Below are 25,501 nucleotides of genomic sequence, written 5' to 3'. Positions count from 1 at the left end.
ATCATATGTCAGCACTTTTAGCATTGATTTTCAGTCATGCTTTAGTACAGTACACATCCAATCATCGTGTCTCGGCACATTTGGTTTGCATTAGCATATTTTCGCAGCCACAATTCTGTACATTTGCTAAGCATTGTATAAAGCTTTATCATGAATATTGCAAAATTCAGTTTAACCTAGTTATACTCTCATCAGGGTATCTTGTGAATTAATCATGTCTTTTTGGCATGACTGTAGATTGGTATATACAATGTGACACCACTATAGCAAAGTAGTTGGGGTCCATTGATCCTGACAGTGTTATAGACCAAACTGTTTGATGACCAAGTCAGTTACTGCAAGAAATGATGCATGTACCAAACACGTTGACCAGAAGGGGTCGTCATAAAAGCTGGCGTAAACATGTTTTTGATTAAATGAAGACCAAACTAGTCTGAAATACACTCTTATATTGACAACCTTCATTTGTGTAGTACAATCCATAATGCATTAAGTACTGTACCTTTATATGAAAAGTCAATGATTTCAAATCACATGTTATAAAGTATTCATGCATCAGTCATATCCCAGTAGAAAGCACAAAAAAACGCATATATAAAATGTGATAGTCATTTCATTTGATTATATCCCACTGTCAGCAAATACATGTCACTGAACAAATAACTTCAATATTTTCGCCAGTAGCATGTGACTATAGTTGTGTACATGCTGCATATACATGTACTTAAACTGGCCTAAATTTTAGTCACCTGGAGACAGCTATCATCTTGCGGAGGCCACACAGGGGATGAGGCCACTCATAGGCAAATGAAAACAAGTGAACAAATTAACAACTAACTTAATGGCCATATATCAGAGGTTTCAAAAGATAAGAAATTTAATATGTGTTATGCCGCTATTGGTAAGCATAAACATTCTCCTGCGAAAAGGAAGCTTTCATGGCAGAATAAACATCTTCAAGCCACATTGGAAAATGCAGCAATCCAGCAGATTCCATTTCATTTATTTATGTATGGTGCTAACTTCCTTTTATGAAATGTTTTAACTATATTGATGATTGTATTTGGCTTACTTGCAGCCACTGCTAAGAAACAACTTTGGAGGACCAAACAAATGCCCATTTCTTATTCTAGCAGCAAATTCAAATAACTGTACAACATTGATTGAGTCTGAATTATGTTTCTCATTTGTTTGGTATTTACACAGAATGATCTGTGCTTCAGAGGTAATCAGTCTTCTTTCAAAGTTCAGGAAAGTTTAGAATATAAAATAAACAGCTATTGTTTGGTTGATTGTAGTCATTTTTGTTCCTGCCTTCAAAGGTTAGTCGATTGTATCTAGTCTGGTATAATGAATATTTGAGAATATTTCACAGTATACAGTACTTAGGACAGATGTCAGTATACACAGATTATTACTATTACAATGCACTGTTCAGATGGTTTGTCAATATGAATCAATGATTTGTTTATGTAACTATATATAAATTCCAGTGCATTTTATATCCAAGTTTGCAGCTTCCTTTCATAGTACCTTTGAATTTCTCCACTGCAAACCCAAGATTGTATATACAAGATTAAATAGCCAACACTATTGTCGCCAAAAACAAATTGCCAGATGGTATATTTGTTCACCATTAAGAAAACAAAAATCGCAGTTTGTGACTTTGGTGAAGCTCTGTGCAATCCCTGAATAAACTTTCTGCACGTTATTTTTCATGCTTTTAAGAAGTAGAAAACATATTTTTTTCAGATACGAGAAAATACATATGCATGAAACTTCAGGAGTCACATGAACATCTTATTTTAGAATCCACGCATGATCCCTTCCCCAAAAAATATAGTAAACTTTATGCACATTATTTTTGCACCTTTAAGAAGAAAAAAGAATTGCATACTAGATAAATACATGCGTATGAAATTTCAGGAGCAGCACCATCACCATGAGCTATCCAAATGTGTGTTATAACAGGGCATGCTATAACAGGTTCAAACTGTATTGTATAATCTGCATTGCTTTAGCATAATTTCTTGGTCACTTTTGGGCACTGTCGCAAAACATGTTATTGACTTATGTCTAGAGGAGTACATGTATATATAAAAGTTAATCTAACAGAAGATATGAAAATATCCATGCTTTATTCCTTCGAGCGTTTTCTCAACATCTTTATGAATACTCTTCAGGTGAATACTGCATAAAGATATTCTTCAGTTTACATGTGTTTAGATGCAGTATTTACCTGAAGAGTATCCATAAAGATAATTTTTATATGTATTATCTGACACATGGACGGATTCATGTGTGTGTGTATATATATATGTATATATATATATATATATATATATATATATATATATATATATATATATATATATATATATATATATATATATATATATATCCTATTATGGTCATCTTGAAATGACTTGCAACCTGACCAGCAATTATATAAACGCTATGTTCATCATAGGATATGGAGTTTAATGAGAGTCAAGTGGCTATATTTATGTGAACAATTGGAACATATTTCACATGTGCCAACATTTTGGCAAGTTGTATAATCTGTAAACTCGGTATTGTTTATGTAGTGTGCTTATGTGACATAAAATCCTGCAGTTTCAATCATCTTTCATTCCTTGTTTACATGGTATAGTATCAAGGTCTGATGTGTGTATAACTGCGATTATGTTTCCCAAGTTTTATAGTCTAATAACACTTTGCACCTTTTAGGTACATGTAGTATATCTATATGTACCACATGGTTATAGGATATACAATCCTGCAGTTTCACTCATCTTTAAATCCTTTTTTTATGATATAGTGTTAAGGTCTGTCACTTCCATTATGTCAGTGCCAAGGGCAGTCACATGTTTCACACATACATGATATGATAATGTGATGGCTTGCTAACTGAATGTTTAGCTTTCAAGTTAAACCATGTTTGATGTTTCAGATGGAAGAACAGGTAGTACTGCTTTTTTCAGTCTGAAGAAAATAAGATAGTAAAGAGAACATACATGTTTAGGGTGTATATCTACACAAATATCCGAAATATTGAATATCCAAAATCAGATTCAGATACCCCAGTTCACAAATAGGTAAATTTCAGTCTCATATTAGTATAATAATAACCATTTCAAGCATTTGGAAGCCCTCTCATAAAGGATGATTAATATGCAATATAAATGCAATGCTACCCCTCCGTATTTGAATTAGTAAAATCTTCATGTGTAATTGGAATTGTGTACTGAAGTGTTGAATGCGGCCATCATTTACATAGGTGTGCACCTGTAAACAGTGTCATGAATATAGGAGATGGTTACTAGGAAGATTTGGATTTTGGATGATTTGGTATGGAATGACCCTAATATGTACTTTTCAAATGGAATATTTCTAACTAACAGCAAAAAATGGAATTACCCAAATTAAATTATGATTAATCAACTGGATCCTTGACTTTGTGGGTTTGATAAATATAAATCTGCAGGTACACTTCAGATGCGTCTTTGTAATGTAAGTTAGATGTTAAAAGTAAATACATGCTTAGAGGATTATCTGCTGGTGTCTTGATGTTGGTCTGAGAATATAACAGTAAAGCGGCACAGTCTTGAAAACGTGGATGACTTGGTTTGAACCTTGCACTGACCAGATGCAAAGTCACAACATTTTAGATCTTCTTGTTCTTGTCACATATTTTTGCTCATAATGACAAGAGATTGCTTGTTAAAAACAAAATTTTCTCCACATTAAAATGATCCTTACAGGTAGGGTATATTTACATGAACAAATTGCTCAGTGAACAAATTGAGCAATGAATTGCTCAGTGAACAAATTGCTCACCATTCCACTAGTTCTGTTCTATTTTTAGAACCAGATGAATACATTTGGTCATTATGGAAGCAACGCTGTCATCCCTACTGCACCAGTTAGTAACTTCCCTGGTCCAATGCATCCCACCCAGTATGGTCAGCAAGCTCAAATGGTAAGTTTCTTCACAATTTTATTTTTGTATCTTGGCTATGTTCTATCAATGAGTCCTGGGCTGTTGCCCATATCTATAGAAATGTAAGCACATGATTTTGTCATGCACATCCAGAAATTGCTCATCATTCCACTAGTTCTGTTCTATTTTTAGAACCGGATGAATACATTTGGTCATTATGGAAGCAACGTTGTCATCCCTACTGCACCAGTTAGTAACCTCCCTGGTCCAATGCATCCCACCCAGTATCGTCAGCAAGCTCAAATGGTAAGTTTCTTCACAATTTTATTTTTGTATCTTGGCTATGTTCTATCAATGAGTCCTGGACTGTTGCCCATGTCTATAGAAATGTAAGCACATGATTTTGTCATGTACATCCAGAAATTGCTCACCATTCCACTAGTTCTATTCTATTTTTAGAACCGGATGAATACATTTGGTCATTATGGAAGCAACGTTGTCATCCCTACTACACCAGTTAGTATCCTCCATGGTCCAGTGCATCCCACCCAGTATGATCAGCAAGCTCAAATGGTAAGTTTCTTCACAATTGTATTTTTGTATCTTGGCTATGTTCTATCAATGAGACCTGGGCTGTTGCCCATTTCTATAGAAATGTAAGCACATGATTTTGTCATGCACATCCAGAAATTGCTCACCATTCCACTAGTTCTGTTCTATTTTTAGAACCGGATGAATACATTTGGTCATTATGGAAGCAACGTTGTCATCCCTACTACACCAGTTAGTAACCTCCAGGGTCCAACGCATCCCATCCAGTATGATCAGCAAGCTCAAATGGTAAGTTTCTTCACAATTTTATTTTTGTATCTTGGCTATGTTCTGTCAGTGAGTCCTGGACTGTTGCCCATGTCTATAGAAATGTAAGCACATGATTTTGTCATGTACATCCAGAAATTGCTCACCATTCCACTAGCTCTATTCTATTTTTAGAACCGGATGAATACATTTGGTCATTATGGAAGCAACGTTGTCATCCCTACTACACCAGTTAGTAACCTCCAGGGTCCAATGCATCCCACCCAGTATGGTCAGCAAGCTCAAATGGTAAGTTTCTTCACAATTTTATTTTTGCATTTTGGCTGTGTTCTGTCAGTGAGTCCTGGACTGTTGCCCATGTCTATAGAAATGTAAGCACATGATTTTGTCATGTACATCCAGAAATTGCTCACCATTCCACTAGTTCTGTTCTATTTTTAGAACCGGATGAATACATTTGGTCATTATGGAAGCAACGTTGTCATCCCTACTACACCAGTTAGTAACCTCCATGGTCCAATGCATCCCACCCAGTATGGTCAGCAAGCTCAAATGGTAAGTTTCTTCACAATTTTATTTTTGTATCTTGGCTATGTTCTATCAATGAGTCCTGGACTGTTGCCCATGTCTATAGAAATGTAAGCACATGATTCTGTCATGTACATCCAGAAATTGCTCACCATTCCATTAGTTCTATTTTATTTTTAGAACCGGATGAATACATTTGGTCATTATGGAAGCAACATCATCCCTACTGCACCATTCAGTAATCTCCCTGGTCCAGTGCATCCCACCCAGTATGGTCAGCAAGCTCAAATGGTAAGTTTCTTCACAATTTTATTTTTGTATCTTGGCTATGTTCTATCAATGAGTCCTGGACTGTTGCCTATGTCTATAGAAATGTAAGCACATGATTTTGTCATGCACATCCAGAAATTGCTCACCATTCCACTAGTTCTGTTCTATTTTTAGGACCGGATGAATACATTTGGTCATTATGGAAGCAACGCTGTCATCCCTACTACACCAGTTAGTAACCTCCCTGGTCCAATGCATCCCACCCAGTATGGTCAGCAAGCTCAGATGGTAAGTTTCTTCACAATTTTATTTTTGTATCTTGGCTATGTTCTATCAATGAGTCCTGGGCTGTTGCCCATGTCTATAGAAATGTAAGCACATAATTTTATCATGTACATCCGGACATTGTTGTTTTCCACAAGTCAATTTAGAATAGTGCCCAACCTTTGCCATTTGTTTCTGTCTGTCTGTGTTTATCATACATTGTACTGAAGCTTTTATCCTTATCTCAGGAGATGCAGAAAGAAAATTAATCATGTTATTACTGTGGATCACTGTATTAAGTATTTGACTCCAGCAAATTGTTTCATGTTTTTGTTTGTAGTTTTGTATTACAGCAATGCAGTTAAGATATTTAGCTCAATGGCAATTGGAATAGAGTGGCTCATAAAATTTTATTTGAAGCATCATTCATTTGGAGGAATGTGTTGCAATTGCTACTCATCTTATCGTCATCAGCATAGATTCTTATCAGTTACACTGCTTACACTCATAAGAAAATATCAAAGGCACCCAATGCCAACTTGATATTAAAACACCATGGGCACCCATTTCAAACTTGATATTAAAACACTATGGGCACCCATTGCAAGCTTGATATTAAAACACCACATACACTCATTGCAATGCAAGCTTAATATTAAAACACCACAGACAAAGCAGGATAATATGCCTAATGCAAAGTGATTGGGCAAGTACTCTCAGAGAAGCAGAATTTATTTTTAAAAAATACCTAAATATTTGCTTTTCTCATGTCTGTTGTAGTTCTTTCAATATACTGTAATAATTATCATATGAAAGGTAGGGATATCGCACTCACTGCTGAGAAGAGCTTAATAACGAAAACAAAGAATACATTGATTTAGAGCAAAGTTGCATTCATAGCTGACAGAAGTGAAACATAATTGCACATGTTCTGACAGTTCTTCCATGCATGGGTTCTCATTTACATAATGCATGATCTTTTGTGACTTCCAATCACTGGGTTACAGAGTAGTAATTAAAGTTCTAGAAAGCATAACTCTCATGGTTGTTGCATAAAAATACAAACACAAAATTATTCCTCGTTCAGTAAATATAATGATGATGATGATGACGTTAAGTTCATTCTCAGGTTGTGAAGAAAAGAGAATATTAATAACAGATTTGTTGACAGGGGCTCAATATAAATGTATGATAGTCTCAGATGGATGCAGGTATGTGTGAGAGAGAGCATTATTAAGATTTTGCATTTTTACTTTAATTTATACTGAACTATATTGCATTATTTATTCATTTTTTTCTATCACCAATGGTCACAAAAGGTCATCCCAGATACATGTAGGTTCACACTTAATTTTTGAAGATAGATGGTTATATGCAAACTAACAATCTAGTACAACAGAAGCCATGGACATGGTGTGCTTCCTTAGTCACTGACTGTGCAATATTCAAACTGGTAATATAAAACCACAACATCAGCTGTAAGTTCTGCATGTTTGTTTTATTGGCCATTGTATTGACAATAAACAACATAGTTACTCAGGGTTGATGATGTTCATCCATCATTGTCAATGAGGACCATTTAATGTCATCAATTCACTGGGGGTGGGTCCGGAGATTGCTGATCAGTCCGATTCAAGCCCGGAAGAGTCTGTTGGAGTGGGGACATGGATGTGCAGGTTGCCGACCGGGAGTTGTGGAACTGCTATTCCTGGATTTGCGCAGATCACGTTTTTCAACTGCGTCCACCAGTCTTTTCTGCTCAAAGGCTTCCGCACCAGCGTTGACTTGACTGCGCCAAGCAGGTCTGTTAGCAGCGACACTCTCCCAGCTATCAGGATCAGTGCATAGGTTCTTCAGCGAAGTCTTGATGGTGTCCTTGTACCTCCTTTTTTGACCACCATGAGATCTTTTGCTTTGTTGTAGCTCTCCATAAAAGACCTTCTTAGGTAGGTGTTTTACCGGCATGCGGACGACATGGCCAACCCATTGGAGTTGTGCCTTGCACAGCATGGTGTGGATGCTTGTCATGCCGGCCTTAGTGAGCACCTCTGTGTTTGGTACTTTGTCCTGCCATCTGATTTTCAGTAGTTTCCTCAGGGAGCTGATATGGAAGTGGTTCAGTTTTTTAACATGGTGGCTATACACAGTCCATTTCTCGCAAGAATAGAGGAGGGTGGGGAGAACAACTGCGCATAGACTTTGAGTTTGGTGGCAAGCTTGATGCCTCTCTTATCCCAGACATTTGAGCGGAGTCTACCAAATACTATGCTGGCTTTGGCAATCCTAGTGTTGACCTCATCATCTATGTGGACTGCTTGTGAGAGGGTGATGTCAAGGTATGTGAACCTGTCTACATTTTTGAGCTTATGGCCATTGACAGTGATGGATGGTTCCAGGTAATCTTCTCCAGGAGCTGGCTGATGCAGAACCTCGGCCTTGCTGGTAGAGATGGGGAGTCCGAAGTTGGAGCATGCTGTGAAAAAAGGTCCATACTATGTTGCATGCCTGCCTCCATGTTGGAGTTGAGGGCACAGTCATCTGCAAACAGCAGGTCAGCATTTTTCTATGTTGTTCGTATTGCGTCTGTGGTTTCTAGCTGGCATGTCAGAGCTTCAGACAGAGCTTGCTCATTTTTGCAGACATTCAGCCTGGAGACATTGAGTTGTTTTGGGACTTTAATTCCCTGTAGGCATATGGGAGGTTGAATTTTAAGATTCATCTTGGAAATCAGTAGCCTGTGGTCTGTCCAGCAGTCAGCACCACACATAGCCTTGGTCACATGGACATCCTGCCTGTCATTCCTATGAACTAAGATGTAGTCGATCTGATGCCAATGCTTAGACCATGGGTGCATCCCAGTTGTTTTATTGCAGTTAGGCAGACGGAAGAGAGTGTTTGTGACCAGGAGATCAAATGTTGCACACATTCTCAAAAGTAGATGTCCATTACTGTTGCAGTTGCCTATTCCATGTCTACCAATTACTCCTTTCCATGAGAAACTGTCTGCGCCAACTCTGGCGTTAAGATCACCAAGAATGATCAGCTTGTCTGACTTTGGTACTGAAGTGATCAGAGTTTCCAGATCCTGGTAGAACTTGTCTTTGGCTTCCTCCGAGTAGGTCATGGTTGGTGCATAAGCACTAATGAGTGTGGCTTGCTTTTTTCCATGTAAAGGTAGCTTCAGCATTATAAGCCGGTCATTAATTCCCTTTGGTAAGATGGAGAGCTTATTCACCAAACTCGACTTGACAGCGAATCCAACTCCAGACTCCTGACATTTATCGGTGCCATGTCCACTCCAGAACAAGGTGTAACCAGCTCCAACTTCAGTCAGGTGTCCCTCGTCAGCCAAGTTTCACTTAGGGGTACTATCTCTATCATGTAGCGAGCAAGTTCTCTCACAATCAGGGCAGTTCTTCTCTCTGGTCTTTTCTCTGGTCTGTCAGCCTCTGCATGATCCAATAGAGTGCGTATGTTCCCCGCACCAAGAGTGAGTGGAATCTTTTGGGTTTTCTTTGTGTTTTGACTGCAAGAATGGGATTCCCTCCAGCCGTGGTAAGCTGGTCAGGGTAGATGAAGCAGGCTTTTTTTAGGGCACCTTTTCTAGCCCCTTCCTTAGGCTATGGAGGTAAGCAGTGCTATTCGGAATAGGTCTGCCTAGTCGCTCAGACGACTGCCGACATCCATTTCTGCTTCAGATCAATGGAATATGACCATATGGCCCGAGCCGCCTGCGTCCAGGTCCACCACTACAGCTGCCAGTGCATCCACACCTGCTGCATCGCAGCTCACCCATTGCTGCAGGACTTGGACACGGGTGATGACATAAATGACTTGTGCGTGAATTGGATTAAAGTGAGGAAGAGTTGCGCTGCATCAGCCTTACTCTCTCGTCCAGGCTTCACTTTGTCCAGTTGCAAGACATAGTCAAGATGGCTGGAATGGAGACTAGATGCAGTGGATGACCAAGGCGTCCTATGTGTCTTGCCATGCTCTTAGCGCTCCACGTCACTTTGCTGGGTCCGCCTTTCTGCCTACTCAGGGTTAAGCGAATAATGAATAGTGTTTTTTTTTTTTTTACATTAACATTTTGGTTCAATAAGACTGTGTAAACAATGGCAATGTCATTGTGTGATTCTTAAAAGAGTAATAAGTTAATACATACTATGGTTATCATCATGTCATATTTTAGCAGATGAAAGTTGATGCATATTATTGTTATCTATGTGTCATATTTTTACTAGATGGATATGAAAGTTAATGAATATTATTGTTATCATCAGAAGATATGCATCTTGATTATACAGTATCGTTTGGATGAGTAATGCTTTTAACTATACATTGACTTGTATCATCTTATGGTTAGTATTATGATGCTGGTGAGGAAGGATATACTTGTCTGAATGAACTGCACACCATTCAACTATTCCTTTAATTTCTACAACCTGATGGTTTTGTATGGTAATTATGGAGATTACATGGTCATGCCTACTTTTCCTGTAAATAACAGACCTGGTCTAATAGATCCCATCCAGTATGATGTCGAAGCACAAATGTTAAGTTCATCCTAACTTTTATTTTTGTATCTTAGATATGTTCTGAGGATGGGTCCTAAGGTGTTATCCTGGTCCATCCATACTTGTGTATACACAGGGTTTGCATGGTGTTTAAAGGTCTTTTAAATCTTGTAAAAATTAACCTTGATTTGTAAAAGTGTGTAAGTTATGGGAATGTCATTTATAAATAATAAAAAATATAACAAAAATAACAAAAGACTTATTGGCGACATACCAGCCACAAGTGGAGATGACTAATGAGCACAGTGTGACTGGAAGTCTTGTCTCCCTTTCATCTGAGCTTTCTGTTTAAAAGTTTTCATTGTGTGCAACAAGATGCCGAGTGCTTCGATGATCAGTGGATGTAAAATTCTGAATATAGTAAATGGCTCAGGAAGGATCCAGGCTATAAACAAAAGGCATTTGGCACACTGTACAAGAGGAATCTTGATGTTTCAAGCATGTGAGAAGCAGCTGTAGCACCTCATACAAAAGGTAAGTGAATTCATGATCTCTTGACTGCTGATATTACTTCTATTTTTAGTCTCTATCAGATATGCCCTGATCAAGGAACGCAACCGTATAGGTTCAAATCTAACAAATCTTGTTAGAATAAAATTGTAACCGGTGAGACAAATTTCTTTACAATGTACACATATAAAGATTTCTTTTTAACATAATGCTCGCCAGTCCTGCGTCTGAGGAGAATGAACAACTTCTCCTGTTCATACTGTTGTCTGAGCCCAGAAAGGGCAAATGTATTTAAATTTATTTGTATCTGTATTATTATTATTATTATTATTACAAACTTAAATATAAAACTGGCTGTTACACCCATATGTTTTCTGTCTAATTTTATTTATGAATGTTTCACCTATAAAATTTTGCTAAAATACTAGGGTCATGTGTTTTAATATATGGCAGGTAACCATGAGTAAATCTCCATATTATGGACTTAGAATAGTGTGCCAGCTTAACCTACAGCATCGGTATCATTGTCGAAGTTGACATCAAGTGATCTCAGCAGACATGTAACAAAACATGATGTTCGGAAAGCAGAGGTGATCTGGGCAATTAAGTGCATTAACAGTCACTACAGCATGAATTCGAGTTCATACTTTGGTCAGATATTTAAACCTATATTTACAGGCAGTGAGATTGCTTCTTCCTTCACTGGTGCTGATAAGAAAACAACTTATTTGTGCACCTTTGGACTATATCCCTATTTGCTAATGAGCTCAGGAAGAATATCCATTTCAAGCCATAATCATTACTCTTTCATGAAAATCTTAATGCTGACCTTCAGGAAAAACAAATGGATGATATACCCGAATATGGGATTCAGATTGATTCAAGATATTTCATTACAACTCCCTCTTCCTTGGCCATGCAAAAGCAGAGGACATTGCACAGCTTAGTCCAGTTGTCACAACTCTAGGCCACAGACACCTTATTCAGATGTAAATGGATGGACCCAATGTTAAGTTGAAGGTGCAACGATTATTGCAAGATGAAGTTGGAAAATCAGTTGGAGGGATGAAATTGTTGCAGACTGTTACATGTGGCCTGCATGTGTAACACGATGCTTTTAGAAGTGGTTTTTCAGCTGCCTCATGGGACGTATAAACTTTTTATGTCTGCAGTCTATCACCTATTTCACAACTCTCCTGCCATAAGGGAAGAGTTTATGGATGTTTGTGAGGCACCACCATTCCCACTTAAGTTTTGCTCTCACAGGTAATTACTTCAAAAATTATGTTATTCTCAGAATTAAACTGGCTGAAATTTGAAAACCGTGACAGATTGGCATATTAGCATAAGGCAGTATTTTAATGTTCAGTGTTAAATATGATATATGTCCTCAGTATTTGTAATTTTAAATCAGAATAAAGAATGCAAAGGTTACAAACTGACATTGATAAGATTTAAACATTGCAGAACACCTTTTCCTAAGACACAAATTGAATAATGTCTTACCCTGGTGCCATTCTGTGGTCTCCCTAATGTGTTACAACTGAAACAAACCTGTATTTTTGTTAAAAAGCAAAGTACATGACCATAATAGTCAAAGCCAGCACCATGGTGAATGTACAATTTTGTCTATTAGAAACTAATTTATATTGCAGATGGCTGGAGAATGTCGAGCTAGCAGAAATGGTCATCCATCTTCTTCCATACTTGGAGGCCTTTTGTTTTCTCAGCAGGAAAAGTCTATACCATGCTGCAGATCTTTCAGATATTTGACGAAGATGATTGGGGATCCATTAATAAAAGGCAAACTGCAGTTTTTTGTCATGATTGTACAGGAGATCAAACCATTCCTTACACTTTACCAAACTGACCAACCAATGATTCCATTTTTGGCGAAAGACATTACCAAAATGTTTAAAAATTTCCTGTCAAGAATCATGGAAGAATCTATCTTGAAACCAGCAACATCAGTGGTAGGAATATGAAGTTCTGACTATGCAGACCAAAGCAAACAAGTCGATTGAGGAAAAGTGGATATTGAATTTGCTGCATCTCCTACATTTCTGTGCACCAAAGAAGGGATATCTGACAGAGACAGATACATATTTAGGACACAGTGTAGAGACTTTCTTATGGACATGCTAAAGATTCTTGAGAAGTTGCCTACTTCCTTCCTCTTGACAAGGAGTCTTCAGTGGACGGATCCAAGGCACATGGCCAAAAATCCTGGCAATGAGAAGGAAAACTGCAGTTGGAAAAGTGCCTTGACAAGACAATTTAAGAAAAATCTGTCCATCCTCTCAGATTCAGATAGGATTAACAAAGAAACTGGGGACAGGCTTACAAAACAGTTTGAAGAATTCTGTGAGTCTTTTCCAAATGATAGAGAGTTTAAGGATTTTGATCCAGTTACAAACCAGATTGACCAGATCTACTACAAGAGAACGCATGATGAGAAAAAGTATGCTGAACTGTGGGATTTGATGAAGCAGCTTCTACTTATATCCCCTGGCCACACAACAGTAGAGCAAAGATTCAGTTTGAACAAGCAGACAACTACTGGAAATTTGCAGAAGGAAGGCTTGGTGGCCAGAGGCAACATTATCCAGGCAGTTAGAAATGCAGGCAAGCCTGCCTGTCCTCCTGTGACCATGGCACTACTTGCTTATGCATCTACTACCAGAAATAAATACAAGCAGCACCCGGAAGAAATTAAAAAAAAAACAAAAAAAAACAAAGAAGCAGAAAAACAAGAGAAATGTAGAAGACAAAGACTTAGAGGAGCTAAACGCAAACCATTGCAGACTTGAATCTGACATTGCAACCATGAAGAGGTCTGCAGATGAAAAGGCTCTTGGTGAAGAAAAATATGGTCGCCTTCGATTGTTGGCAGATTCAAATGCGCTGTTGAGAGGTATCAAGGACAAGATGATTGCCTTGAAGGAGCTGGACCAGCTCACAGAAGAGAAAGAAAAATGATCAAGACTCAGTGACATCACCTATTCAACATTTTTAGACCTGCCTGTTTTGCTCAAGAACTTTTGATTTTTATTCTGTTTAAGTTATGATGTATGTTGTTGACTTAAAAGTGATTCTGTGATTGATCATGATGTTCCTGATTTTTTTCCCAGAACTTGACTAGTGAATCATGATGTTTCCTGCAGCCAACTTATCATGATAATAAATACAAATATCAAAATTATATTATTGTTGCATGTGTGCATTTTGGAGTTGTCCATTGCATGTCAGTTTGAAAAGTCACTGAATTACTCTACAATTTTCCCTTAATTGAATATTGAATGTTTATGAAAGGTTTATAAAATTGTGTTGAAGATTTTTAAAAGTTTCTAAAATGTTTATAAATTTCATAGTAAAAGTCTTGTATAAAACTTGATACATCCATCATGGTACATCACAAAAATAGTATGTTTCGGACAAGTTAATTATTTCTTCTGGCATATTTGACTTTATACCTTTCATCCTTGTACAAAATGTTATTTGTAATTTGTTCCATACATTGCTTGTATTCTTGATTTAGTTGCAATGTTATGATCCGAATTAGCAATATTCCTGAGAAATACAATACTAAAACCAATGAGAGATCGTTTGCTTATTGGAACTGACTGCTTTTGTAAATTATCTTTGCAGCTGGTGGCTTTGTAATATCAATTTTCTTCAGTCAAAATGATATTGATATGCTTATTATTGCCAGTCAGAGCAATGAATAATAATATCATTTGGAATAGTTATTTTCCATTTCATTTGTGTCTGAACACAGTGCTAGACATATCTTGTTGCAACTTATCTTTTCAGTACCGTGTAACTTAATATGGTCATGGTCTACAGACATCCACTGTGGAGAGAATGTTGGCACACCTGTGTCACTTTTATGTACTTTGGAGGAAATTTCTTTAGATATTGTTCATTTTTGGAATATGTGTAAGATCTAAGCACTATTTCTCCCATGTTCTGAAAACTTTGATCTGAATTAGTCTAAAATACAGTCTTTTGTAGTTATTGAAATAGGGAAAATGAATTTTGCCAGACTAGACAATACCAGTTTTTAAAGTGCAATGAATGAATGACAAAATATAGAAGTAATATATTGTTTAGTTTTCAATTGACCTCAGAAGTTCAGGAAGTGAAAATGATACAACAGAGTTAGACGTCTTTTAATATGTGAATATCTGAAGTAAGGCAAAGCTGTATGCTCTATAACCCAAATTACTCTCATCAAACATTCAATGTAATAGAGGGAATTAAAAAAAATTCTTTAAGCATTTCCTAAGATATTCAGGGCAGTATGCCCAGTTATCCTGGTGAAAACGTATCTGGTCTTGGAAATCCTATGCAGTATCACTCAGACCCAGCCAGATCTTTGAAGTGGTACCTTAATGAACGGAGCCGGTCGGTCAAGGAAGATCGCGCCTTCTTCTACCGTTTAAGTCTGGACAAGACAATATATCAGCTCAGACTATCTCAGGAAATAACCTCGGCTCAAGTAAACTTAGTACGCATCTCAGATCATGAGGTTAGGGCACTTTCCACCAGCCTAACATCTGACTGGAACTGTTCTCTAACTGACATAGCTTTTGTCTTCGAGGTCTGTCATCCCAAAGGGCCTAATTTTATCTGGTAGGACCTATATCCGCAGCTCAAAAGGTCAAATGCCCGGGTCAATCGACAGCTTCTTAAGATATGGCTTCACGACTTCTGCTGGATTTGTGAGGTGGGGATTTTGTTTTTTCCTTCTGATGCTGCGCCTCGTCAGATGGAGTCCCCTCCAGCTGGGTTACCTAGAAGATGTCTCTTGTATCTTAGGGGACCAGAGATTTATCTCGTGTGTAAGATGTACCTTCCTCCATCTCTTACCTGTTCCCCTAAGGTATTAAGATTTTGTAATGTATTCGAAGAATAAACCAATTTTTCCTAGTAAAATATGTTTCTTGGAAAATATTCACCCAATCACAATACACATAAACCCTCCTAGTAGTTACAGAGCGGGCCTACCACTCTTGTAATAACTTGGATATCCATACACGTTGCCGCCAAGTCTTGTATGTAAGGGGAGATTACCCTGCCCATCCAGGACAGAACTCCCTTTAGCTAAAAGCAGTATCTGGGCAGGCTGGATATGTGAGGTAGTGGTAGTTCTCCTAAGGAATTATGATATTTTCAAAGACACATATTTTACTAGGAAATATTGGTTTCTTATTTGAAATAAATCTATCTTGTCACACAAAAAAATCCCGATCGGAAAGAACATTCTAGCCCCATACATTTTAAATGACCTTCATTCCCTTTAGTACATGTGTACCCAGTTAAAACTGAAGAAGTAGATGTATTTAGATATTTATCCTCGTGACTGTGCCATAACGTGATTGTAATTGAGAATTTGCTCATTTTTGTTGTTGTGTTTTGTCTGTTGTTTTTTTTATAGAAAAATGTGGCTGTTATCCAGAATTTAATTGTCTAGGCCTTAGAGGATTTTTTCTTCATGAACAGTAAGATAAATTTAGGTTATTCAAGAAAATATCAATACAGTGTGCCTCACGTCAAGTTGATGCGTAAGTTGGTTCAGATTTCTCTAAAGAAAGTAAAAGTGTAAATGTGTTGCAAAATAAGTTGATCAACCATTTCTATATGACAAGACATTTTTATTTTTTTATAGACATTAAGATCATTTGATTCTTGAACAACCTAAATTTATCTTACTGTTTATGAGAGAAAAAAAAATCCTTTAAGGCCTAGACAATGGTTATAAAATGTTACACTATGCCATTCCTTGCTTTAATTGGAATAATCCCATCTTGTGACAGTGGTATCTGATAATAAATCATGTATGACTTTTTGGTCTTTCTATGGATAGTCATGTTCCTTCGACTATTCAGATTTCAATCAGCAAAACTTCAGTTGATATTGGCTGAACCATAATTTGACCTACATGCATACGTGAGACACGCCAAGTCATTCATATAATAGGATAGAAACATGCCATTCCCAAGATGAAATTGACATCTTTTGGTGCTAACATTTTATAACCGTGTTTACAATGGTCACTGCCTTGGTTTCTGCCGAATATCTGCTGAAGCCTAGTATTTATTAGAGATCCTTTAAGTTTCAAAGTGGGCAGGGTAAATGCATGTTCAGATTTGTGGTATAAAAAGAACACTATGCCGTTCCTTGCTTTAATTGGAATAAACTCATCTTGTGACAAATGAAATAATAAAAAAATAATGACAGTGGGAAATAATAATTAAGCTCCATCAAATGAATTTGGCCGGTCTCATACAGTACATTTGCATTCAGAACTGAACTAGTTTATTGTTGTAAACATGTATATTCAATCAATATTCAATTACTGCTTAAGGAATAAACATGTAGTTCCCATTGAAGTGTAAATTCAATGTTTTATTTTGTGTTGTTTGTGTTTTTTAAACAGAGGCTACTGCTGTGTGGAATTTAATTGTCTATATTTCAACAGTAAGATAAATTTTACACTATTCAAGAGAGTCTGTGTGTGTGTGTGATTTGGATTTTTAACATAGCATTAACAATGTTTCAATCATATTGCTACGATGTCTGTAGTGTGACAGTTTCAAGTGATGTCTAGCACGGGGTCATCGTGCCACAGACATGTAACATGATGTCCCACCCAGTGACATTATCCTGACACCAGGCCGACTAGTCCTAACACTAACTTCTTAATGCTGAGCGCCAAGCAAGGCAGCTGTTAGTACCATTTTTGTAAGTGCTTGGTATGTCTCGGCCGGGGTTCAAACCCATGACCTTCCGCATCCGAGGCACACACTCTAACCACTAGACCACTGGAGTGGTTGTTCATGGGTCCCTCGTATGGTCAGCGCATCACAAAAAATACAAGTTTTTTTAAATTTATTTATATTGTCCATATATATGACTGAAATAAAAATCACTGATTGGTGAATGGTATTTAGTTGTTAATCACTCATAGCACATCGGTCTTTTCATTAGTAGTCTTCTTTAATTGGTTGTTAATGTCAATTATGTTGATCAGCTTCTCTATGGTGGATATGCCATCGTTGTGTTAGCCAAATCACTGTGGTGATTTGTTAGTATTTTATTGTTCTGTTGCAGAAATGAAAGTGGAGGGGATTATGTCCCCTACCGTGTAGCGTGGGGTTCTGAAAATTGCACGTAACTGTGCTGTATGTAAATTGAAAAAATTGGAAAATAACTAATCATCGATAACAAGTTTATTGATGCATATTGCATGTGCATGCATTGAGGATCTGAGATGAGTAAATTGGGGCAAAGAACCATCGTAACAGCTGATGATGGTACTGATCATGGTTCCATTTGGTAGGTTTACATGCTCCCAGGTGCTTTTGCTGCTGTATCTGTGACTATAAAATCAAGCTCTACTTGGTCTATAATTAACTGTGTACAGTGGCACTTGTTATCAGATGAAGCACTATGGGTGAATTTGCCAATAATTTTTCAAAATATATAATTTTCATCACCACTCATTAAGTTTGTCAGCCAGACTTGTTTTTGTGGACTTGTGAAATTATTACCTCATTCACTGTCAACTGTGTCAATATCCCCGCATCAGGCATATGTTTGGTAAACTCAGATGTTTCAATCATGGCATATCCAGTTTATCAGACAATTTATTGTAACTCTGGTCATTTCATGTGTTGGATGACCAAACGTTGAGAAATTTGGCTCACATTCACCAACTCCAAGAAAACAACAGCTGACAAGTCACCATATCAACAGAAATTACATCATCAGGATTGTATTTTGTGTTTGAAAGGTAACCATTTTCTAATTCAATACACGAGCATTGACCATCCTCAGTAATGTCCCTTGGTCTTGGACACCATAAACTTTTTTGCAGGGTGATTTGAGCAGCCATATACAGGATTGTAAAACAATTATTTATGAAGTCATCAATGTCGATTTTTAAATTGATGATGCTGTATTTTAGCACTACTTTTTTCATCTTATCATGGAGAGATTCATTGCAATAAAGTTTGCCCAGCGAAAGCACAGATTGATCAAATCAGAATCAGCTGATGAATCCACCATCCGATCCAAGATCACTCTGAAAGTCAGATTGAGATTGGATTGTTTTACTAATATTATAAATTTTCATTAAAAATATTACCGAGCTAAAATCTGGTAGTTTTCTTCAGCTGAAATTTTGTTACACTTGCCATCCATGCATGCACCTTGTGGCAATCTATTACTACAGGGGTGACTTTACTATGATAGTTGCCGAAACTGTATAAGACCTTGTTAGTTAATATTTGTACTACTATTGGAAACTTTAATCACGTTTCCAGCACTGCGATGACTTCTATTTTAGCTCCATTTGCTCTAATATGCTCTTCCCATGTCTGTTTCCCTCTCTGGCAGTTCTTTCAGTCCTTTTCCTCGTTGAGCATTCATACAATGTTCTGTGACCCACTGAGCCACACAATTTATGATCCTAAATCATATTGGTTGAAGCGCACTAATGTCAGGCAGTTTAATGGATAAAGTGAGTAAACAGCAGAAGTTACAGTATATGCTCACTCATGATATGGCCAGTCAGTACCAGTCAGCGTTCCAAGTTTAGAATTTTTGTACACGGTAACAACACAAGATTGTACCATATAATCCACATTTGGTCATCCTCACCATCGTCTTAGACAATAAATTTAATTCTAAATAAATACTTTTTGCCATCCACTGGATGATCAAAAATCATCCGTGCCCTTTGGTCATTCATTGTAACGTCAATGAAAATGCTGTCATGGTCTGTCTGGAACGTTGACCAAACATGAGCTGCACTATCGTGCCTAAACCCGTCCTTAACCATTCTGATATATTCATGTAATTGTAAATCAAATGGTGGGCATTTTGTCTTATCGGCTACTCTGTCAAATTCATACCTTGTAGTGGTCATGACCACTGCTGGCTTAATCACAGCTAATTGTGTAACCGCTTCTCTCATAATTTCTAAAAATTTAATCTGATTTTGCAACTTGTCTTAGGCAATATTTGAGTTTGGAAAGGTTAGTCTAACACTGGTGAGATTATTTTACTGTTCTCGCAATTATTTTGCTTCAGTCCATCCACCCCTTTTCTAATTAAGGCAAGATTTTCTCTACTTGAACATTATGCAGGAATATTATATAATATCATGAGCAAAATATAGTGACAAGTGGCATATGATGGGGTCAGTTATTGTGGATATTATTTAGCTAGTGTCTGGCGATGTAGTTTCGGGCCAAAAGCATGTGTAAAATGCAGGATGAGTGTCAGAGGAATCTCTGAACCATGTATTTCTTGTAGGGGGAGAAAATATTGAGTGCTGAAACAATAATATGATAAAATAAACCATGGGTCACACTAAAAGATGCTAAAGATTATCTTCATAGTAAGTATAATAATGTGCTGTATTTTGCTTACCTCTGAACTATACCGGTACATTGCAATGCCATTTCCTCTCTGTATAATTTATACTGCCCTGCTAAAATTATCATGGAAACATCCGAAATCTTGCTAACCACGCTTTCATACATGGCTTGGTTCTGCTTTTGGCAACTGAGAAATCAACATTTTCTTTTAAGGCATTGATGCTAGAAATGACCTTTAAAAACACTCAAATAGGATCAGTTTAGCCTTCCCTGTTTTTTTTTTTTTTTTTAACCAAGGGATATCCAGCGGATTGATTCTGGCGTCGATGCAAGGCTCAGATCGGCATTTCTGATACGGGTATGAGCTCCTCCACACCCCATTTCATAAAATTCTTGGTTTTTGAAATGGTCATTCTGTACCTCCAAAAGAGCTTCCTCCCCCCCCCCCCCAACCGCTGCTCGACTAATCACTGGAGTAGAGAAGGGTAATTAAAATTCTAGAAAGCAGTTCTCATGGTAGCTGCATGCACATACAAAAATACAAATTATTCCTAGTTCATACATTATAAAAACGATGATTGCTTTAAGTTCATTGTCATATTGTGAAGAAAAGAGAAAAACATTTATCAACTTAATAAAAGATCTGTGTGCAGGGACACAACATAAAGTGTATGTTAGTCTTAGATAAACCTTTGATAGAGAGAGAAAGCATTCTTAAGATTATGTATATTTTAATTTAAACTTTACTGTCTATTTTTCTTTCACAAATGATTATTAAAAGTCATCGGTAATTACATATGTACTTTCAGAAGATACTTTCAGGAGATAGATGCTCATGTACAAACTAACAACCCTTGCAGATCATAAGCTATGACATGGCTTGTTTCCTTTGCCACTGATTTGTTAATTGTGTGTGTAAACTGATAGCTTAAATTCAAAACATTATGTTGCTAAGCAATGTTTTTATTTCATGAGCATTTTGTTGAATCATTATGTTATAACCTGCACCCTAGTTTGATTTTTTGATTCTCATAAAATAAGAACAAACAGAAAAAGAAGGAAGAAGTAGAATATAATAACAATAATAATAATAATAATAATAACAATAATAATAATAATAATAAGATCAATTTAGATTAAGATAAGACACTCATTTCATATCATTAATAGGTGGATATGAAAGTTAGTGCATAAATGCATATCATGGTTATTATCATAAAATATGCATCATGATCTTGAACTATAGTTTTATTGAAGAGCTTGTATTCTGAAACTAGACCTGTCTCAATTATCATTATCATTGGGTTATATTGATATGCAGATTAGGTATGGTATATTTATATGAATGAATTCCTCACCATTCAACTATTTTGTATTATAAGAACCAGATGGCTGTGTTTGGTAATTATGGAGATCACACTGACATGCCCAGTTTTCCAGTAAATAACAGATCTGGTCTTACGCTAATAGATCACATCCGCTATGATGTTCAAGCACAAATGGTAAGTTTGTCCTTGATTTAATATGTTCTATGGATGGGTCACTTGATGTTATTCATGTCCATGCATATGTATGTACCTACATTTGTCATTGTACATCACAAAAGTATTACGTTTCAGACACGTTAATCATTTAACCCAACCTCTGATAATTTGACTTGACACCAAGATATCTTTTGAAATAACTTGCCATTCATCCTTGTGAAAAATGTCTTTTAATTTCTCCTATGCATTGCTTATGTACCCGATTTAAATACATTCAGCAATATTGTTGAGCAAAAACCATACCACAGCACATGAGAAGGGGTGTTTTCTTTATCGGAACTGACTGCATTTGTGTATTGTATTGCAGCTGATGGCAGAGGATTCCTCAGAACATTCCCTTTATTCAGAGGATTCCTCAGAACATTCCCTTTATTCAGAGGATTCCTCAGAAGATTCCCTTTATTCAGAGGATTCCTCAGAAGATTCAGACAATTGGTATTATCTAGAGTATCAGATGATGGTAAGTTTGTTTTGGATTTTTTCATATCTTGGTCGTATTATGCTGACTCGTCTATCCAATCCATACATCACGAAGTTTGTTTCCACTTGAGAATTGTTCAAGACTACCTGATACGTAACCAAACAAAAGTTCAATTCCTCCTTTACCTTTACTCAGACAGTTTTGGCCAGGATGATGGCTCTTCATCCTTCAAGTGTCAGTATGTATGTTTGGCATAGTTTCTTATTCATTGTTGTATACAGTTTGTCTCATATTTATTACCATCATATCCTGTTGTAGCAAACTTAAACTGGTCAAAGTCAGTTAACAGAACTAATCATTATGCAAAGTTGTGTCATTAGCTTACAAAACTAAACTGTGTTGATTTATTGCTTAATGGTTTATCAGTTACATAAGTCTTTAGATAACAAATATGTGTATCTGACTTTATTACTTAATTGAAGATCAGTTACATAAATAAGAAAGAGAGAGGACCTAAAACATAGCCTTCAGGGATATTTGATTTAATAGTACTGTATAGGTTTGTGTACTGCTATTGGAAATGGGTTTTTCTTCTCATCTTTATGTAGGTATGATCCAAACCAGATTATCAGAAGAATAGTGCAAGTTCTGTTAATTTGTTGAGTTTTGTTTTCTGTAAGCAATATATTTTAAGGAGTGATAATACCTTTCTTTTTTGTACAACTTTAATATATCTTCATCGCATAGACTGTTCTTTTAGTTGATTAAAACAATTCTAGTCAAAGATCCAGTAACATTTCAGATAGACAAAACTTAATTTTGTGAGATATATTTTATAACTTATGAAATAGAAAGTTAGGTCATTTCAAACAATATCGATAATATATCATTTTTTTTTATCTTGATATGTAGCTAGTTTGGATAATGAATTTCTCTCAATGAAGATATTATTTATTATTATTATTATTATAAAAATTAATATCCTTTATTTATTGAGGGTGACATCATTGCCTTACATGTAATTTATACTGTGACCTTGCAATTAAAAAATCTACACATTCCAGTAGTAACAAGTGTTCAATGTTAACATGAACTGGATAAATCAATATAGATATAACAAAAGTTAATTAATGTTCTAGAAGTTTAACTAGCCTTTTCAGATATATGTGAGACTCTTATCACAGCTACAGATGCAAATGTTTGTGGTCATTGAGAAAGGATTGCCCATTAAAATATTTGCAGTGTTATGATTGCATAGAAGCGTGAAACATTAGGTGCTTCTTTGACATCATACTGCACTGTGCCATTTAACTGTACTGTTGCAAAAATCTCTTAAAATGCTATAACTTAACATTATTGCTTTCACTTGACCATGTACACTTTGTGCTGATTTCCTTACAAACATTAAACCAGTGAGATAATCTGGCACTAAGTTTGTTATGACCTTGAATATGAAAAGTTCTTTTTCTGAAACTAACATATTACTTAATTCACCTGTATATTTGCTGAAAAGAGTATATATAAGAAGAATTGCACATATGTACACAGTACATACATGCAGAAGATCAAATTATGGAAAACCAGCCAAATTTTCCAATACAGCATGCAAATTTTATCCCTTTCAATAATTCATTGTCTCTTTGATAATTTAGAATTTGTTGAAGCAGAATGAAATATTTTCAGTTAAGATACCTAAGCATCGGGCACATTAACAATTTAAATGTTCTGTACTATTTAATTCTGAGGAAAATTCTTTCCATGGGGCTGTTGGTTGCATTGAGTGGATAAACATTGTCAACATTCATTGTAAATTTAAGTCCTACATCTATTTCATGGCACATTGTAAATTTTCATTTAGTTTGCACCCACTGATGCATACATCATAAACGCATTGTGATTTATTGTCTGTACACACGAGTACTGTACAACGCCTAAACCAGCACGGACAATCATTTATATATAAAACAAAAAATTATAGTTTGATTCCAGTATTACTCATGATAGTAGTTTCAGCTCCCAATGGCTAGTTCATTACAAAATGAGAGAGGCATGCATAAGCCATTCCTGTAAGTACATAAACTTAATGCAGTGAAGACAACTGTATTGTCAACTTTCCCAAAAAGAACATAGTATATATGCAGTCAAGACACCCATGCTGTAAGCCTCTCTAGCCAATAATCAGCCTCTACTCAGTCATGACACCTGTAGTGTAAGTCTCTCCAGCTAGTACATGGTCTATGTGCAGTCAGGACACCTGTAGTGCTAGCCTTTCCAGCCAGTATATTGCCTCTGTACAGTTCAAGACACATGTAGTTCCTCCTCAGGAGAACAATAGAAGATGGGTCCATGTGGTCCAAGGCTAAATTAGCAAGGATATTAGAGGAGTGTGACCCCCAGAGATGCAATGTGCAGCAGGCTCACCAGCATATGGACAAGCCCTGACAATCATCAACCAATCCCAGACTATATACACCTCTCCCTCACTAACTCTGCTCATTGGGGTCCAAAAATATAGACTGACTATAAGCAAGGGTGCGTTACCAAAGGACCTAAACAAAATCCACTAGACATCATGAGAACTGCGGGGTGAGGGGGAACTGGGCTGTTTAATAACTAAATCCTTGTTTTATAATCGTGTTGAGAATAATTTTCAATAAAGTGCTTTTTCTGATGAAACTGTTTGTTATTCTGTATAGATTTCATTTATTTTCAAAATGTCCAACATATGAAAGATCGATAACATAACTCCAACTAGTTTTAAGAACCAACATGGTACGCCTGCCTCACAATCTTGTACACATCTCCTGACAACAGCAACTGCTTCTGTGACATTTTACCTGACATCCTTTAGGATGCACTACAGATAAGCGTATCTTCCTTTGTGTCTTCAATGCAAGAGTTGAATCAGACTACAAATCATGATCATGATGTCTTGGACACCCTGGTGTCTGCACGATTAATGAGAATGGCTAAAGGTTACTTGAATGGTGCCTACATAAGCAGTTTTCCATCACCACCGTATTCTCTGGTGGGTGTGTGGTGTGGTGTGTGCAAATATTTGCATTGTGTAATAGGCATCATCCAAAATCCAGTCATTGGCATCAACTTGGCCAAAGTATTGCCAGAAGACACAATCTAGTCTGTTTATTTCACACTCACCCCTGTCATAGTGCAGATTGTGACACCAGCCACCCACTTACCAGCAGACTTGGAGTGTAGCCCAGAACGGTAAGTAAATTCAAGCATAAAGGCTTATCACACATGAATATTTAGCATGAAAGAAAATTGTAGTTCTC

At 36.7% G+C, this 25,501-nt stretch overlaps 1 protein-coding gene and 1 long non-coding RNA gene across 7 annotated transcripts in view; both read left to right on the top strand.

The window, feature by feature from the left end:
• Window positions 1–25,501, top strand: part of LOC149786930 (uncharacterized) — a 155,159-nt gene that overhangs the window by 90,896 nt on the left and 38,762 nt on the right. For 2 of the 6 annotated variants that reach the window (XM_089977457.1, XM_089977455.1), the window contains exons 12-21: window positions 3,869–3,982; window positions 4,136–4,249; window positions 4,403–4,516; window positions 4,670–4,783; window positions 4,937–5,050; window positions 5,204–5,317; window positions 5,471–5,581; window positions 5,735–5,848; window positions 21,623–21,742; window positions 22,092–22,244. In XM_089977457.1, the coding sequence (XP_089833583.1) occupies window positions 3,869–3,982; window positions 4,136–4,249; window positions 4,403–4,516; window positions 4,670–4,783; window positions 4,937–5,050; window positions 5,204–5,317; window positions 5,471–5,581; window positions 5,735–5,848; window positions 21,623–21,742; window positions 22,092–22,244 (1,182 nt within the window). The remainder of the gene's footprint in view (window positions 1–3,868; window positions 3,983–4,135; window positions 4,250–4,402; window positions 4,517–4,669; window positions 4,784–4,936; window positions 5,051–5,203; window positions 5,318–5,470; window positions 5,582–5,734; window positions 5,849–21,622; window positions 21,743–22,091; window positions 22,245–25,501) is intronic. The other 4 variants (XM_089977458.1, XM_089977459.1, XM_089977460.1 and 1 more) reach the window with 4 other exon arrangements.
• On the top strand, window positions 11,256–13,717 carry LOC149786931 (uncharacterized). Its single transcript, XR_016425040.1, has 2 exons — window positions 11,256–12,117; window positions 12,507–13,717. It is a non-coding gene; the product is annotated as an uncharacterized LOC149786931 (long non-coding RNA).

The sequence above is a fragment of the Sinohyriopsis cumingii genome, chromosome 12 (genome assembly GCF_028554795.1).
Source record: "Sinohyriopsis cumingii isolate HCF-2022 chromosome 12, ASM2855479v2, whole genome shotgun sequence".
NCBI lineage: Eukaryota > Metazoa > Mollusca > Bivalvia > Unionida > Unionidae > Sinohyriopsis > Sinohyriopsis cumingii.
Note: the sequence above shows the minus strand (reverse complement) of the source record. Positions and strands in the feature narration are given on the sequence as shown.